The sequence below is a fragment of the Mixophyes fleayi genome, chromosome 9, assembly GCF_038048845.1.
Source record: "Mixophyes fleayi isolate aMixFle1 chromosome 9, aMixFle1.hap1, whole genome shotgun sequence".
Lineage (NCBI taxonomy): Eukaryota > Metazoa > Chordata > Amphibia > Anura > Limnodynastidae > Mixophyes > Mixophyes fleayi.
Genome location: NC_134410.1, coordinates 128,895,612 through 128,914,866, shown reverse-complemented (window position 1 = coordinate 128,914,866; position 19,255 = coordinate 128,895,612). Strand labels below are relative to the sequence as shown.

Below are 19,255 nucleotides of genomic sequence, written 5' to 3'. Positions count from 1 at the left end.
GGTTTTTAAAGTCACTCGGCACCCTGAACCCAGTGTTGTTTTATAAACCCCCTCTAACGCTTTCAGAGACCTTGACATTTATTATACTATTGTTGTTGCGTTTTTGTAGTCAGTACAAGGTGGAATTAGTCATCAATTTAATAGCAGCACCATATATAGATAATTCAATATAGGGACTGCTTTTTTTCAGATGGAAACAGATACAGAATCATTTTCTATCACTAGAACACGATTGTCGTACACTGGCATTGGAATGAGGTATTTGGGGAAGAGAGAGAGAGAGGTCCTTTGTATTGGATGTGATAAATCTTACATAGGACCCACTAATACTGCAATAAAAGTGTACCCTATAAAGAGACAGTTTACTTAAAGAGCCAAAGTTCATGAGAATGGAACCTATCCATTCACTGCCGGCAAGATGGAGGATGTCACTGCTTCCCAACGAATTGATTGAATTAGCTGCCTTCATATATGTATGAAGATTCAAAATAAGAACAATTAATGGGCAGGAAGAGAGCTTCTGTAAGAGATTATGTGCAGGAACAGAATTCCTTTAACTACTGAAGTTTTTGGGGTGATAACATGTTTCTATGAATGTGTATCCGTTTGGGGGTAACTGGGATTCAGAATTGTTCTGCAGCTCTCTAGAGAGGTCAGTCAGCTAATAATTATGACGTAATAAAAGGGAAGAGACTCGACCACGTTCCAGATGGTACAAATTTAGCCCATGTCAGTTCCTATAAGACTAAAATGATCATGGCGCAGACCCATATATCAGAGAACTGGATTCTAAAACCCATTCATTTTCTCTGTTTTTGTGACTCCCTGTGCGCACCCCTCAATCTAGTGTCATGTTCGGTAATAGCACCTTGTCCTCTTCCTAATGTATAGTGCAACATTACCGATAGATTTTGCTAACTGACCCGGAAATGCTTTAATCTGTCTCCATTTCCTATTAGCATTTAATCTCTAAAGCCAGAGGCTCCAAAATGCAAATGAGAGAGGAGAGAGATTCAGCATCATCCTAACAGCAGAAAAATAACGATGGCAGGAACAGGATCAAACAATCATCCATCAGCTTCTGTCTGTAACACATTCATCCTCCTCACAAAATTCTTTTTGCATTTTTCTAAGGACACCTGTGTAACTCTATGCGGGGACAGCAGCTCCACTTTAACCTTTATCTTTGCTAATTTTACAAAGAGAGATTTATGTTTTCGTAATTGTGTAGTGATAGCACAAAAGTATCTTTGTCACCGGTATAAAGTGTCTTTTGTTACAGAGAGAGATCAGGTTGCAGCATTTGTAGAACATGTCACAATCCCACAAGTGTGTGCGGCATCGGGATTCTTGACAATTACAGGATGACATTGTAGGTGACTTGGTATGTATATCTCTCTGCTACATATTGCGCTCTCAGCATTCAAACTCCCCAACAAGAACTGGAGAGGTGGCATCAACAAGGAAAACTAAAATAAATTGTCTACGGTGAATGCACAGTTTGCGGCACGTGGTTGATGCGCCATTGTACCTGTCCATTCACATGCCGCTTTCGCTGTCGATAGTTGTTTAAACCTTACCCTGAGGTTCCACCTATGATGTTACCACGGCCACAGAAGGAGGCAGATGAAAAGCCCATGTCGGAAGCGCATTGGATTTGCTTGTTTTTAATACAGGTATCAATAACAGTCCATCAATAACAGGCGGGCAGCAGGGGAACCCCGACGGATCAGGTGCAACGCTGGACCGCAGGATATTATTTAGATTAATTTTTAATTCATAGGGCTCCACCAAAAACTGAGATTTGAGTTTTAGATGGAGTTATCCTTTCAGGTAGCAGGAAACTGGCCCAGTCATGTGAGTTTGGCAATGCAGCTGTGGTGGGAGTATTGGCAAACCGTCAATGGCACTAGCTAAGGTTGTACTGCAATTATACAAGCATTGTGTCATTGTCCTCATGGATAGAGCGGTCACCTGTACAGTTTGGGATTAATTGTGCGTTTCAATACAATGGTCATGGAAAAATGTAAATTCGTTAGTAGGCAAAACAGACAGGAAGGAGTGAGCCAACGATCTCACGTTCCGTTATCAACAGTAATACGTCTATCATGGAAATACCTTGTTCCGTCTGACTTCGCAGATCTCTTGTATGCTGGGATGGATGGGGCGCCATCCCTGTTATAGAATAAAAACAATTATTTGGACGTCTTCCTGCGTGCACAGCACAAATGTCAATGTCTATTTTACTCAATGCGGAGAGCTGGTGTCTCCGCTGCCTCCAATATGGGAAACAAAGGAAGTGAATGGTCTCAGATACTGCTACTTCTAATAAACCCCTTAGCTGTAGCGTGCAGTGCTATGCTCATGTGCCCCCTCCCTCCCAACTGTATTATATAAGAAAATGCTAATGAGGGAGGAAAAAAAAAAGCATGAAGTCAAATACATTGTTCAGTGTTTCTCTAACATTCCACTGCAGCTCTGTTAGGACGTAAATACAATGTATCACCTCCCCACTTACAGACAGCTGAAGCTCCTCCCACATCTTTAAGGGCGTGTCCTAATGGGATCTGATGTAGGTCAAAAAGCTGAGGACAGTCATTTGATTTCCTGTGACATCACTGGCCCTGCCACTTATCCCCACAACATTTTTGAAGAGCAAGACTGCAAATCTGTCAGTCACTCTCTGCCTGCTTAGAGAAGCTCCTCCCTTCTAACATGGTATCCTGCTTCACATGAGTGAAAGAGAGCATTTTGTTAAGTATAAACTTTCCAGTTATTTAGTAATAAACAGCCTTTCATATATACAAATGTAAAATAAAGGCTTTACTTGCGCTTTTAAGAGTTAACAAGACTTATTAGATTTCAATATTTACAATGTATGAAACATGTTCTCCTTTAACGGTTACATAGAGCACTGGCGCACAGTGTTTCTCCTGTGGATCATATGCGGCCTGCAAGGCCACTTTTAGCGCTCCATGGGATGCGCGAGAGATACGGGGAAACATGTGACACCGAGAAATATTTCTGTAGTAACTTCTGTTTCAGGTGTCCCCCTGTACCTGTCACTGGACGCCCTCAGCCACAGTGAGGACGTCAGTTTGGCAGTGAATCAAAATGAAGCAACTTCAGTCTGATTCGCTGTCAGACTGTCCCTGTACTACCGACGTCCTTCGTCTCATAAGAGTCACCGCTCAGGAGGTTAGGAGTGTATACTATACAGCGGAGAGGAATGTGCCACAACAGAGATGATTGGGGGAGGGGGGATGTGTCACTACAGAGGTGATGGGCGGGGGGATGTGTCACTACATAGTTGTGTGTGGGGGGGATGTGTCACTACAGAGGTGATGGGTGGGGGCATGTGTCACTACAGAGTTGTGTGGTTGGGGGGTCACTATAGAGGTGATGGGGGGGGAATGTGTCACGACAGAGGTGATGGGGGGGAATGTGTCGCTACAGAGGTGTGTGTGTGTGTGGGGGGGGGTCACTATAGAGATGATGGGGGGAATGTGTCACTACAGAGTTGTGTGTGTGGGGGGGGGTCACTACAGAGGTGATGGGGGGAATGTGTCACTACAGAGTTGTGTGTGTGGGGGGGTCACTATGGAGGTGATGGGGGGGAATGTGTCACGACAGAGGTGATGGGGGAATGTGTCGCTACAGAGGTGTGTGTGTGTGGGGGGGGTCACTATAGAGATGATGGGGGGAATGTGTCACTACAGAGTTGTGTGTGTGGGGGGGGGGTCACTATAGAGGTGATGGGGGAATGTGTCACGACAGAGGTGATGGGGGGAATGTGTCGCTACAGAGGTGTGTGTGGGGGGAATGTGTCACTACAGAGTTGTGTGTGTGTGTGGGGGGGGTCACTATAGAGGTGATGGGGGGGAATGTGTCACTACAGAGTTGTGTGTGTGTGTGTGTGGGGGGAATGTGTCACTACAGAGTTGTGTGTGTGTGGGGGGGGAATGTGTCACTACATGGTTGTGTGTGGGGGGGGGGGAATGTGTCACTACAGAGTTGTGTGTGTGTGGGGGGGGAATGTGTCACTACAGAGTTGTGTGGGGGGGGAATGTGTCACTACAGAGTTGTGTGTGTGTGTGTGGGGGGGGGGAATGTGTCACTACAGAGGTGATGGGGGGAACGTGTCACTACAGAGTTGTGTGTGGGGGGGGTCACTATAGAGGTGATGGGCGGGAGAAGGTGTCACTACAGAGTTGTGTGTGTGTGTGGGGGGGGAATGTGTCACTACAGAGTTGTGTGTGTGTGGGGGGGGGGAATGTGTCACTATAGAGGTGATGGGGGGAATGTGTCACTACAGAGTTGTGTGTGGGGGGGTCACTATAGAGGTGATGGGCGGAAGAAGGTGTCACTACAGGGGTGGTATAGGAGAGGTAGGTGGGGATGTGCTATGGGGAGGGGCTTGACTTGCTCCCTATATGATGGGATCACACCCACTATATGGTCACACTCCCTCTGTCCCCGTAGAGACCTTGTAACCATGCAGAGAATTATGGCACAACTGCACATCGGTTCCTGTATTCCCCTCTAACGCTACATATTTTATTCACACTTTTTTATTGCGGCCCCATCTCCCAGTGCCCCAAGATAGAGGAATGGATTTCCATCTGTTTATTGGTCAGCATTAGAGAAAACCGGTCTCCGCACTGATTAAACACTTCTCCCATTTCAGTGACCCATATAAAACTTGGGTCACAGACAAAAGCTCATTTCCTAGAATCCTTTTCCCTGACCGTCGCCCCATGGTAAATAGCCATAATCATTCTCTGTCCTGTGCCCTACTTATATTTTTAGGGGGTTCTTTGTACCCCTTTATACTAATAGCGTGAGCTCAGGGGATTACCAGAGTATTAGTGAGTGGCTATAATGTTACTGTATAACGCTCCAGCTGTTTTCTCGTTAGGATCACAGCACACTTTTATGTTCCTTCCGCTGCCACAATGGGCTCCTAATCCTCCTCTCACACATGTGACTTGGATGGAAACCAAAATGTTCTCCCACTGGCATCAGAAGCGCGTGACAGAGACACGGCTCGCTCCGTGCATGGCTGGCTACGCCAAACAATTAACTCAATTCACTGCTTAAAGGAAAACCACCATCACCATCCATCTCCCACTGTACCCATCATTGTATTGTGATAATTATAACAGCTATACTATGTCACTGCAGAGAATACAAGGTTATTATAGTGAAGTTGTTTGATTGTTAAGATGACCTTTCTGGGGCTTTTTTTTTTTTTTTTTTTTTTCTATGTGGAGATCTTGGGCCCGATTCATTAAGGATCTTAACTGAATAAGTATCTTATTTCAGTCTCCTGGACAAAACCATGTTACAATGCAAGGGGTGCAAACTAGTTTTCTGTTTTACATAAGTTAAATACTGACTGTTTTTTCATGTCACACACAAATATCAACTTTAAATTTTAGTGTACAAAAAAGCTATCAAGTATTTGTGTGCTAGATGAAAAAACAGTCAGTATTTATCTTATGTGCAAAACAGAAAACTAGTTTGCACCCCTTGCATTGTAACATGGTTTTGTCCAGGAGACTGAAATAAGATGCTTCTTCATTTAAGATCCTTAATGAATCGGGCCCAAGATCTCCACAAACCATGATAAACAGGAGCAACATTAAAGTGTCCGATGCTGCGCTTTCTCCCGGCCGATATGAAACGTCATCTATAGATACATTGGAACATTCTTACCAAAATAAGGTGACAAATATAAAAAAAAAAAAAAAAGTAAATGTTTTTAGTTACACTTTTCTAAGGCACCACAAGGGACTTTATGAAGGGGGCAAGAAGCCCCCCTAGGAGGCATCACAAGGCACCTGACTTAGACAATAGAAGAGGGGTTCCCTGGCAAGACTCCTGGCCGCAGGGATTGGTATCTGTCTCCAGATACGAGAGACATAGTTACAAACTGTAAAATCGATGGTAAGTCATTTGTCCAGTAGCACTAGGTGTTGTAACATCGATGCATTTGTTTGCACAATAGCTAGTATTAGATCATGACTACAGTGATCTGTTGTTACAGGCGAGTAGTGAATCAGAGCCCATTCGCACAGATTTGGCCCCCGAACAATCTAAATAAATATTAAAAAAAAAAAAAGTAATAAACTTACTCCAAATAGGATAAAAATGATCAGTCTCTCTCCTCCGTGCTCCCTTTCAAGCCCACAAACATCTATTCTCCGTGACTCTGATGCAAACTGTCACGCATGTGGTCCCAATCCCCAGCCTTGTCTGCCCACCCCAGGCTTTTACCCCACTTAGTCCCAAGGAATTGTACACAGGGGAAGAGGCTCTGATGTAAAAGCACAGGGTTTGCGAGTGAAATACTTAGAATATCGCTTCCGCGCACATCTTTCAGTGTTTTAGTGCAGCTGCCATGTGCATGTGACAGGGGTGGAGTCTAAAAGGGGTGGAGCAAATGACTTAATTTCTGCGCAACGGGCATCATCAATCACGTGCTTAGGTCACAGACTCTATAAGCCCCGATAACGCACAGCACCAAGGCCAGTCTTCAGCAACCTATGGCCATAGGTACAACACATTGTTCTCTCAAACCTGAGCAACCTGTCATTAGTTTACTCATAACAATGTCCAATATAACAAATGGCGCAAATATACTTACCCGCCCGTTATTATAATAGTTTATTTGTATTACGCAGCCCTTTCTGGAGAATACCGAATTGTGTACAGCAGTCCCTGCCCCATCGGAGCTTACAATCTAATCCCCTGCCACACACATAATGGATTAATTGGCTTTTGACAAAAAGAAAGCTATCAAAATGTTCTGGGATTTTTAAGAGAAAGAAAAGAAGCCCTCATTTAAAGGATGCTGAAAATCACATTTATATGTAGACAACTGCTATTGAATGTATATAAAATAAATAAGTTTGCGATAACAATTCTATGGAGCAGCCGAGTAAAATACAGGAATGTGTGAGATGAGTACAATAGCGGCATTGTGTCCCTCTGCCTGCATGTATGACAATGCCAGTCAGCGACACGGAGTCCTCTCACATGTGCTGTGCTGCGGAGTAGAGCCAAAATATCCCAGATCACGGAAACTCGATCGGGTTCATGTCACAGACCTCCCAAAGAGGCAGAGGGTGTGGGAACGAGCTCCCAGCTTATTACATCTCATCCTCGCTCAACAGCACTCGTGGCCCCCATAAAACGGATCTTTTACTGCCTCGCAGATGGGGGCAGGCTGGGCTCTCCAGCAGGTCCCATAATGGGTTACTTTGGGCTGGGTCACTGGGATACCATTTTTGTTTCCTTTAAAATGTTCCTAATAAACAGCTGAATCAAGTCTTCACCCCTCCCCCCACCTGACACAGATTGTACAATAAGTTCTATCTCTAATCCCTTAGAAGAGAGAGATCCCATCATCATAATGCAATACTGCAAATCTTCCTCTTATGGCAGCTACAAGACCGGCAACATCACTGGCGAGAAGAGGGTTTTAGATAACAGTCAAATGTCTAAAACGGATACAATTAAATTGATTTCAAAGCAGGAAGGTCATTGAGAAGGCAAAACAGAGATTATTGGGATCTGATGACCGTTCCACTTTGAACTACCAACAACAGGACTGAAGGGAACGCTTCCTATATTCAGAATGCCAAACAAGCACTTGATTGAATGGAAATTAAACGGAACGTTACCAGACATGTCCGTAAACGCAGCCAGCCAGACGGTCGATGCGATCTGCTCCCGACAGAAGAGCGATCCCACAGAATGTTATCTGACTGCTCGGCCCAAGAGCTGACGGCTGGATTGTGGCCGAATCGACCCCCCCCCGGATGTGTAACCAAACTATTATTCTGTGGATGTGGCTGGTATTAATGGCCTACTAAAATATAAGTGGTATATAAAAGAGCTACAAGTAACAATCACGGATAGTATATATGACTTTCTGAAGTTTTGTAGTATTGAATACATTTGGTGAGGGGTCCCAGGTAATATCGAAGCAGAAATATATAACATCAACACACAGGCTCTGTCCGTCTCTCTCTCTCTCTCTCTCAGAATACTGCATATGTATATATATATTATAGTGCATGTAACCAGTCCGTTACATTGTACAGCAGTGATCTGCTTCCCATAGTGGAGACTAAACATGGATGTTACAGACAGACAGACAGACATCACTCACAGGCCCAGGAGGAAGCACCCCCCATGTCTGCTGCCACTTTTCCCAGCTAATTGCTGTGAGACGGAAGCTAAATTATGTGTTAAAAAGGCAATGAATCCTACAGTTAATCTGCTGAAACAGCTGCTGTGTCTTGTGTAATGACAACACTGTGTCAATAGAGAGATAAAAGTGAGATTTATGTCTGAACATCCTTTTCCCTGGCTGCAGGGGCCAAAACCTTCTACTTGGAATAAAACAACTTTGTTCTCTGCGCGGCTGCTCAGGACAAATGACAGGACTCCTTCCCCTATTACAGACTACTTTACAAGAAGCCCCACACCAAATATTCATAATAAGAAGCCTAAAGAAACGTGTGGGAGAATTACTTTTGTGCAACTTTAAAGGACCAAATTTTAAAACCACTAATCACAACTGGATATGTAAATGATGGATAGTTCTGCACGGTTCCAGTAAAAAACTACAACAACGTCCCTACTCACTGGTTAACATATACTTATAGGCCCAGAGTTTAGGTTTTATCAGTCAGTCAATAGTGTCTGTAATGTAACCAATTTCTAAATATCCTAAAACACGTCCTTTAATATCCTGCCCCATCGTCACACATGAAACCCTCAGTGTAATTCGACTGCCACAATTACCAACAAACTTTCACTGTAGTAATCCTTCATGCTGTGTACCCGATCATTACACAAACAATTAGTGTAAATGCCATATGTATCAGTCTACAATTAATACCAGGGCTTGTAATAAAATCCACTCCTATCTACTGTACTTTTATTTTCCATAAATTGTTTTCTCTGTGAGTCTGGAACGTAGAAGCAGACATAAGATTCATTCAATTATCGCTGCAGAATCCTGCCATAAACGGTTTATGTGACCCTGAATCCTCCGCTTTACAGCACAGCCGGAGCGGTATCGATCCGCTGCAGGCAGGAAATAATCTCCCTTTCTTCATTTGGACCCTGGTTTTAAAGATCATTTTGTTCCTGTGATGCTAATAGAGATTCGCTTTGCGTCGTTGACAGGAATGGATGCGCCAAGGGCTACGGAAATGCGTCGGACAGAAACTGGCAATTTTATGCGTTTTACAAAATACAAAAAAAATATCCGATCTTTGTTCATCTGATCAGAAATTCACCAGCCCTGGGGGGTGAAGAAGTTTATCTGCATGTTTGTTTTCTACTCGTAATACCCAATGTACTGTTCTAAATCCCTGTGTACAGAAAGCAATGCATACGGTAAACACGTGTCGCACATATTGTGCCATCTTTGTTCTGCAGGTAGATGTTGGCAAAAAAAGTTTCATGTCTATATATTATGGATAATACCACATGAATAGTCTCAGATTTTCTATAGTAATGAAGGCACTTTCTGAGTGGTTGTCACCCATTAATTGAACGATGGTTTGAAACCTTCAATTCCAGACCACACAGATCCTGTCTCCGCCATGCCAAATCTATCAAAATTCTCAAGATTCACCCAATCCCCTCTCCCTGGTTCATTCGAACAAGTAGATTGAAAGTATCTGAACGATCATGATTGGGTTTAACAATCTCCGCCACAGAACCCTTACAAAGACGTCAGTGCTTTTCAAATAAAGCGAAATGCGTCATATCCAAATTCTTTATACAGTTCTCAAAGCCACCTCACCCTCAGTGCAATGTCACTACACCTCTGGTACATCTTACAACACCTATTATGTAACGAGCATCGATAAACAACCTACTCAAACTTTTATCATTTTAAATGAACAAAAATTGTGATCTGTCTCCTCAAACCCTTCCCAAAAGCTTCCTCTTCCAAGCTTTAGGAGAATGATTAAACCCCAATAATGTATTGCAGCAGATGAAAGCTCAGAAGACCTCACACCCCACACTGTGAAGCCCGTGAGGCACCGTGCCAGGGTAAGACTGCTGCCCAAACGATGGCACTGCCAGTTATCAGTACTGCAACATTGTTACATCTTTATAAGAGTGATAAAAGACCATTTCTACAAGAATTAGTATGGGGCTAATGCGATATAAACCCCAAATTACCCGACATGTTACTGTGTATCTCACGCAGGTTATCTACACATAAGGATATATTTGTATTTCCGCTTCGGTGCTAAGGTATACTTAAATCTAAACCACCCCTGGTGATGATCCAGTCTGGTATTAATGTACACAGAGACCTTATCCCGTCACCCAGATCTCAGGGCAGTATAATAAAGTCACGTGACAGCTCAGCGTAGAGCGCGTCTCATACACTAGCAATATACACCGCCAGTTATTAAATCACATTATATATTCAGGTTAAACTTCAAGCATAAGATGATATAATAAGGAATGCGACAAAGTAATGCATTAGGCAAAAAGCGCTCCATGGATACGAGATGTTACTCTCATACGCACTGGCGTCATTTATATCACTAGTGTGACAACTGAAAATGGAACAGAGATGAGAGATGCTGTGTTCAAAAGTTACTACTTGGTAAATAGAAGAGAATTAGCCTCAATCATACGTCACATTCAAACACTCTAAGCGGACGACTCCAAACTTTGTATAAAATACGATTGGTGCTCTCACCCTGCAGGATATGTAAAGTAACACAGATAACGATACAAATTCCAGCTCCACCAGCTGTGAAATCTCAGCCAGCATTGGCCGGATACCATAGCGTGTGTTTCCTGAAAACGATCATTATCCGACATGTCTGTAAAACGATTGAAAGATGACCACCGTCACCTCGGGTGTGGGGTCCGCTTTCACCTCTTAAAGCAGGATCAGGCCCCGTGTGAGGAACTTAGCACACAGTTAGCACTTTACATAACTGAGAAATACTCATTAAGGGGGGAATTCAATTCAACGACAGGTTCCTTAAGAGCCTTGCGCGTTGTGCGGCTGCGCACACTTCTGGCATTGCTGATGTCAGCGATGATTTAGGTACCAAAAGATCACTACGTGGACCTCCACCCCCTCTGTGCCAAGTTTATGAAGTCATAATTAACCAATCTACCAACCACCATTCATGCACATAACCATGAAATAAATGATCACTTTCGTTTTTCGGTTCTCTGAAGTCTGAAATATGGAAAACCCTGTACGTATAGACCCTGATACCAATGTCATGATCCGGCAAGATATTGGGGAGAGATCGGCAAAGTTTATCGTTATTGTATTTAATATATTATAATATATATATATATGGAATCTCCTAAGTCACATTACCACGGTTATTTATAGGGTGACGAACAGCACAATTCAGCAACAACTTGTGAAGGAGCTACAGAAGTTTGTTAATGTTCTCCACACTTATATCCTGTTTGTGTAGATCATTTACTTAAACTTTGCTATTTGACTATGGCATTTTCATTGCTTATGTTTAAGAATCGTCCACAAGGTTCGTTGCGCGGCTATTTGCGACAGTTCTGTGGCTACTTTGCAACTTCTTAAAAAAATACTACCCATTGTATCAGTAAAGTCTGGTTTCAGTTATCGCTATTCACCAACGCAGGAACAAGACAAATAGTTGTTCTATAAACAGCCTTATTACCTTTCCCTACAAATCTGTTAATGCTGACTAGATGGGAGAATCAATTAAAAACAAAGGCAAAATAAAAAAGTAACAGAAAGGTATTTAACAAATGCACTTTTCTCCCCTAGTATAGCACATAATATAAAATTAAATCGGATTTTAAAAGCCTCCTAATCAGCTGCAATTGACACAAGAGAATCGAAGCTGTGAGATTTGGTGTTAGGTGGACAGGGGTCCTGCGGACGTAGGGGGGTTATTGTATCATTATTACTTCTGGGAGAGCTCTTTAAAGCACAAAGCACCAAATGAAATGTAGAGTAACACTGACAATGTATTTACACATTTCTTGTACAGTATGTGAATCTTGAAAAGCATGACAAAGTGATGAGAAGTGAGAACACATGAATAGCAACACATCAACAAGGCCGGGTACATTATAAATACAAGTTATTGGACAGATTAAAGAGCTGAAGTCCATGTACAGGCATATCACGGACATCCATGTGTAAAAACAAGTTGTAAGAGACGCCATCACAAAAGCAAAACATTTTAGCAATCACTTCCCAATTTATAACGGATGATTTATGGGCATTAAAGCAAACTGGCCCCCGGCCGTGGTGTAATTTTAGTATAAACATCAGAAGATGACGCTACTAATAACCGCAAATCGAGAAACTAAACCTACAGACTCCCCCTTAGACTATGACTTCATTCTGTGCAACGCGGTTCTTGTTTTGTATTAACAGACATTATCATTTTACCAGGTTTATATAAAAATACACAAGAGACCAGACAGGAACATATTCAAACACAGAGATAAAATCCTTCCCACTGGCCTGGAGTGACAATGATGCAATTGTATAGTCAGCGATAAGCTGCATTGTGGTGAAACGCGTAGAGCGGGGTGGGGACTGATGATCACTGGTCTAGATAAGGGGTTTGTGGTGGGTGATACAGCTGATGTTGCATTTCCTGGCTGGCTAGTGCACGGCTACTTATCACAAACATATTAATGGTGATATGTCAATATATACAGACTGTTCTGCTGCTTACTAACAATGCACAATATGCCATAATTGCAGAATAACACAGTTTAAAAGGTAATATTCGTGAGGACGATGCCTGTCAACTCACTAGAAGCCAGTGCCTCACGCCTCAGTGGTACCCGGTGAGATGATGGGCTGCATTTTCAGGAATATTAGTCCCAGTCATAAAATGAAGACAGATGTACTATAAATAACATTATAACACCTAATCTAGCAGTGGGAGTTTTTGGTGATGGGCACACGGTGAGGAACGATGAAATACAATAACCTGCCCCTAGCACATAAAATGTTACTCAATGTCACCTATACAAGGTCTTACCTTCTCTCTTCATACCCATGGCAAGACACTTCTGGTATCGGCAATACTGACAACGGTTCCGCTGCCGCTTGTCAATCAGACAGTCTTTGCTATCCCTGCAGGTGTACGTGAGGTCTTTCCGAACTGTCCGCTTGAAAAAGCCCTTGCAGCCTTCACAGCTGTACACCCCATAGTGTTTACCTGGAAGAGACGGAGAGAGGTTAGTAGGGCAGCATTATTGTCATGTGACATTGTCATGTGATGATGTGGAGTATTACGCCCTAAACCCAGCTGCATAGCTCTTAGGCAAGATTTATCCATATGATGGTATCTATGGTAATCTAATAACATTTCAGGTGACTATTTATATAACGGGCCATTATAGATAGGATTATGGTGCTTATGGTCTGAATAGCATTGTGTTCAATTACTGTAGAGGTAAATCCACATGAACTTATTTTTAAAGAGATTTCTTCACATATATGAACCAGTGACATCACTGAGAATGCAGCCTATCCAGTCACTAGGAACTGGTGACATCACTGAGAATGCAGCCTATCCAGTCACTAGGAACCAGTGACATCACTGAGAATGTACACGTCATAGGTCAACTCTAAATCACAGTATAACAATTTTAAGCCACCCAGTATTTGTGAGCTACATGCACAAGCAGTAGGATTTTCCCTGCATACAAAGAAAACAAAAAAAAAAAACCATTGCATTTGTACTCCCATCATAACAGCAGGTGTCGTCCAGGTGACAATTTGGCCCCATTGCCTGGATTTTCTCCTAACTCTAAAGCTTATGAGGTATATTTACTAAACTGCAGGTTTGAAAAAGTGGAGATGTTGCCTATAGCAACCAATCACATTCTAGTTATCATTTATTTAGTACATTCTACAAAATGACAGCTAGAATCTGATTGGTTGCTATAGGCAACATCTCCACTTTTTCAAACCTGCAGTTTAGTAAATATACCGCCTGGTGTGTAAATAGAATTGGGTTCAAAGGAAAGTGGCCTTAATCAACGTATATCAAAATACTGAAGAATGGTGGAACCGCCTGCGCCAACGAAATGTCCTCAGCACTAGGCAGCGAAAGGAATAAAAGTTCCAGCTTACTGCCACTACCCTTCCAATGCCCTGTTGCATTGTGGGTCACATTTTCTCAAGTGTTAATGTAGAACAATGGGATGTGGGCGCATCACGTGTATCTGTATTGTGAAGGATCGGTGCGGATGACATCACGTTGTGGCTGATCCTGACCTATGTCCCAGTTGCAGATAGAACTGTCATTATACAGGTTCTAAGTGCTGCGTTTCAGCCTCTCTCCGGGCAAAATAAATCAAGGCTGCCGGGTCGACACATCACTGGAAAAACAAAATCAGCTCAAGCCCACTGAACTACATGTAAACAAAGCGCATTTATCCTTCAATGTTCTTTATGAAATCCTGGCTGAGTGAGAAAGGTCATTGGCTGAAATATAAACACAAAACATGGAGAAAGGACACACACAATGCAAACTGATCTGATGTGACTCTGCTATTGTCAATTTATCATCAGTCAAACAATTTATAATGAGATAATGCCGGCTCAGACAAACTAGCTCTCCATCTGCTGGGGAACTACAAGTGCCAGCAAGCCACAACAGTCAAAGGCCTATCTGTCAAAGTCTGATATATCACTTTAGTTCAGCAGACCAAATCAACATGGTGTTTATGTTACTTTATATTCTAACATATTCCACAGCGCTGTAGGTTATTTAATGTAACTTTGTAGAGAAATGGTTCTCTGTGTATTGAAAGTCTGGTCTGTATGTTTTGCTGCTCTTGAATACAGAACTAAAGTGAAATATATACTCTATTCACATTTGTCAGTATTGGGGTACACCGTACCCCTCTTTGCCTCCTCCTTCCAGTATTATTCTTAAAAACTTTTTCCTACTCAGTCAGCGATACATACGTTTCATTTTCCCATTCCTCGTTCAAGTTCGGTGAGGGTCAAGTCTGGTTACTGAGAAGCTTAAGGAACTCACAACAATAGACACTCAACTTTGTCGTCCTAACCACACGCCAGACGCGGTGGAGACAGACATTTCAAGAGAGGTCCCGGGCTGCACTGTGTACCCTCCCCAACTCCCAGAGCACCAGAGAATTTTCCTTTTAAGATTTCATCAAACGAACGAGATGAAATACTTTGAATTCAGACACTAATCAGAACCTCGCAGCAGGAGAGGCAAAGTATATATATATAAAAAAAAATAATCAATCAGAAAGTCAAAGACCACCGCCGACATTTTCTGCTGAACGCTCCATAAACTGCGTTTGATTGAAACCAGCTTCATATGAACAGATACAATAAGACGTAAGCTGTCTAGTGGCTTGTCGGAAAACTCATTGTTCACAGGCTGGAGCCACTGGAACAGTAACATCATACAATGCTATGAGAATGTCATATAGCCCTATCTTAGTACACATGGAGTGGATCGATCTGCAATTGGAAAATTCACTATGAGAAAGGTCTATCCAACTTTGCATTACAAAAGTAAAGGCGTCCACAAACTTCTACAACTAATTGGCTACAAATTGCAACGTGTATCATGCCCAAAAATATGGCCAATCCCAAAGAACCTGTTAATGGGGTCTGTTCAGATGTCAACCAGGCTGTATGGTAACCGAATTGTATGCTGTGATTGTCCAGCTGACCCCTTTCTGATCTTCCATTCGACCCAAGACTGATTTGAATGGTCAAACCTCAGAGATCCAATCCCTGGGTGGCCAATCCAAGCAGCCACAATGCCTTGAACATAGGAAACTTCATGGCCAAAACCCACTTGCTCCATAAGCTTTAATTACTGGTCAGCATTGGTAGGAATGGATCGCCTGTCTCTAAACTAAAGCCCAAGATTGTAGCCTATTTTGCTTAATGGTTCATTTCACACTATTAGTGCTAAAATTGTTCAAGCAAGAGCAAAATTGATGAATGCGTTTAACTGCATCACAACTACCTTCATAAGTAATCTCTAACCACAAATAAAACACGCTCAGCATTAATGTACATAGTTAATTATGCTTAAAAGAGACACATATCTGTATAGTTCAACCTTTACTTTTCAAACAAATCCAGTTGGTCAAGTTTTGGAAGGAGGAGAGAGAATCCTTCCTGATTCCATATTAGCAATAGCAAAATTTCCCTGATCGACATATATTTGTGATTGTTAATGTTGGTAGCCCTCTATGTTCTGTTTTGTTAGAAAAATGTCAAATCTTTTCCTAAATCTAACTACAGTGCCTACTAATGTTAATTCTTGGGGAAGAGAATTCCACGCTTTTACTGCTCTTACAATAAAGAACCCTTTCCACAGTTGGAAGTTAATTCTCTTTTTTCTCCAGCTGCACCCCAGTGTAGAGAGCTGTTATTGAAAAGGATATCGGAGAGTTTTCTCAATGTTCTGATATGCCTCCTTAATAGTTTCAAGTATTTACAGAAAGAAAGAGAGATCCCTTTCATAAAGTAACAGATAAAAAGAGACTCAATGGCTTTAGCTAGCAAGTTGTTGTTCAAATACCTGAAGATCTGTCCCCACAGATGGCGCAGATGTGCTTGGTGAAGGCAGACATAACTCCTGCGGGGTGGGCCGGCACTTTAAGGATGCCGTTGATTCCCAGAGGGGGCTTGATGTCTTCCGTACTGCTGACTGAATTCATGGGGGAATGGAGCTGGAAACATGGAAAGGAAGAATAGTGAATTATCTTTCACGTTTCACAACTATCAATATTGAGCAAAGCAATTCAATAATTGGATACGAGATATCGGTTACATACTGATTGTGCCAAAAGTCTGCTCCACCTCAGCCTTAAAATGTACCCATCACCAGCTGACAGTGGCAACAACAATTTTATCAGCGGAATCAATGTTCTTTAGAAGGTGGCCTGTTGCTACACTCTGGTCAATTAGACAAACAATGCTCATATTGTAGGGTTCAAAACCATAATCCTTATACCGATTATTATTTCCCTTCCCAAGAAAAATATTTTCATTTCTATAGATGTCTTACACTAGTGTCACACTTTTTATTTACAAAGAAGAATGATAGATTTACATATTTTTTGGGCATAACGTAATGTAAAACATTCTGCCCTAAATCTTAAGAGCCGTAAGAGGAAAATTAACTCTCTTCCCAAAATCTAAGACGAGTGCATGTCAGAGAGTTATTAAAGTAGGCGACTGTATTCAATCCATCGCAGGAAAAAGCATCACGCCAAGGAGTCTTCATTAATGTACAAGTATTAGTTGGAGATTCGGCAAATCTGGTAGAACGACTCTCTAACGACCCCTGACGCCAGCCTTGATTAGGGATCAAAGCAGTAACTTATATCGTCACCTGTCTGGCTCATATACAACTCTTCGTTATAGAGCAAAACCGTTTTAATTGCCTGGAGTACTTTATTACTCTACCCATAAAAATACAATTTTCCCATAAGTACTGCTTCCGAGAAAGCTGGTTTACCGCATCCACCATAAAGCCAACGCAATGCCTCTGGGCTTAATAACCGGACTGTGCCGGATGTGCCCTTTGTCAGGGGACCTCAGAGCATATAAACTTTCACACCCTGAGAAAAATAATAATAAGAGAAACCGAGATGAGAGAGAGAGAACAAACCCTTCGTCTAATCAGCTTGACGGACAGACCCCCAACATCAAACATCAAACGCAGCGTCGGGCAGCACAAGGAGCCTGGGGAGGGGGATCACAGGCCTGCACCAAATCTTAAGTGTTGCTTTATCTAATACTTAGGAAGAGTGATGGATCTAAGTCATGACAGGCAGGCGGGAGAATTGTATCAGCGATAGAAAGAACTGATCCATAAAATACATAAACTACAACATTAGATGGAGAGAGATAGATGGAGATAACTAGAAATACAGAGAAACAGAGGGAAAGTGACACGGGAAGAACTGTACAGAAAACACAGAGAAGTAGAATGTCAGAGGGAACGAGGAAAAAAAAAAAAGAAGCATTAGAGAGAGAGGGGCTAGAGAGAGACAGAGAGGGGGAAGAGAGATGCACAAAAAGAGGAGATAGTGGGGGTAGAGAGAGAGAACTGGCAGAGGGGGGGGGGGCACACACACAAATCGGGAAGAGAGTAAAAGTCACACAGAGGGGAGAGACACACAAAGAGGGGAGAAAGAATGAAAGAGAGAGTGATAAAAGGGGTAGGGAGGGAAAAACATAAGAGATGGGAAAATGTGAAAGAGACTCAGCGAGATAAAGAGGAGGGGAGAGTGAGAGAATAAGGGAACTAAATAAGAGGAGTCTTGAGAGAGCGTTTCATGGTGTTCCCTAAATGAGATGACCAGTGTGAAAACATCACGAGAAACACCACCAAAACGATCTCAGTGGAACGCGCAGTGAAAATGCATTAGCGACTGTTATGTAAGAATGGATGAAAGTCACAATGAAGGACGAAGTGTTATCAGACAACGATGGGAGGAAAGAAGAAATGAGCAACGTCCTTCCAGCCTTATGGTATTAAAGGTGACACCGTACAGATCTCACTTTCCGGTTAGACTCACAGCTCAGGTGCTTTGCGAAAGCTAAATGCAATGCAGAAAAAAGAGAAATGTAGAAGAGAATATATAAAAAACGTACAACTTGGTCACTTCTCTCCCCGTTCTCCGGATGTATAACGTGGGGTTGCAGATTCTGGTACATCTATTGCACACAAGTCAGGTATATGTACGAAGCTAGGATCAGATATTCTCATATATATCCAATAATCTCCTGTAACACGGAGTTAGTACAGACGCTGGGAATGGCATACAGCCTACAGGAAAGATAACGAACATATGGATGACACAAGTCCCACCAGGGACCCCTCATCCAGACAGCCTGTCGCCTGACCTAGAGGTGTTCAGTGTATCCCTATGTTCATGTATGTTTAACATAACCTTTCAGGACACTGAAGGCAAAAACGTCCCACGACACAAGCTGTGATTGTCCCTGTTGCTAACGGTGCACTTTCAAGGCTGTGTTTCATGTCGTGCCCGCTATACAGGATGCCAGTGACACGCTGAATGCAACCTGTGCCACACAACAACACTATATACACACAATACAAAGTCATAGGAAAGTCTGGTCACACATCGCCAATATTCACGCAGCGATAGGACTGTGGTATGTTTGGAAGTGGAAGGGAAAAAGAAAGTGAGATTT

At 42.5% G+C, this 19,255-nt stretch overlaps 1 protein-coding gene and 1 long non-coding RNA gene across 4 annotated transcripts in view; one reads left to right on the top strand and one right to left on the bottom strand.

The window, feature by feature from the left end:
• The window catches only part of RXRA (retinoid X receptor alpha), a 263,947-nt gene that overhangs the window by 22,022 nt on the left and 222,670 nt on the right, over window positions 1-19,255 (bottom strand). For all 3 annotated transcript variants that reach the window (XM_075185729.1, XM_075185730.1, XM_075185731.1), the window contains 3 exons: window positions 16,608-16,758; window positions 13,062-13,241; window positions 2,119-2,175 (listed from right to left, as the gene is read on the bottom strand). In XM_075185729.1, the coding sequence (XP_075041830.1) occupies window positions 2,119-2,175; window positions 13,062-13,241; window positions 16,608-16,758 (388 nt within the window). The remainder of the gene's footprint in view (window positions 1-2,118; window positions 2,176-13,061; window positions 13,242-16,607; window positions 16,759-19,255) is intronic.
• LOC142101331 (uncharacterized) overlaps window positions 1-19,255 on the top strand; it is a 133,253-nt gene that overhangs the window by 110,541 nt on the left and 3,457 nt on the right. The window lies entirely within an intron of this gene.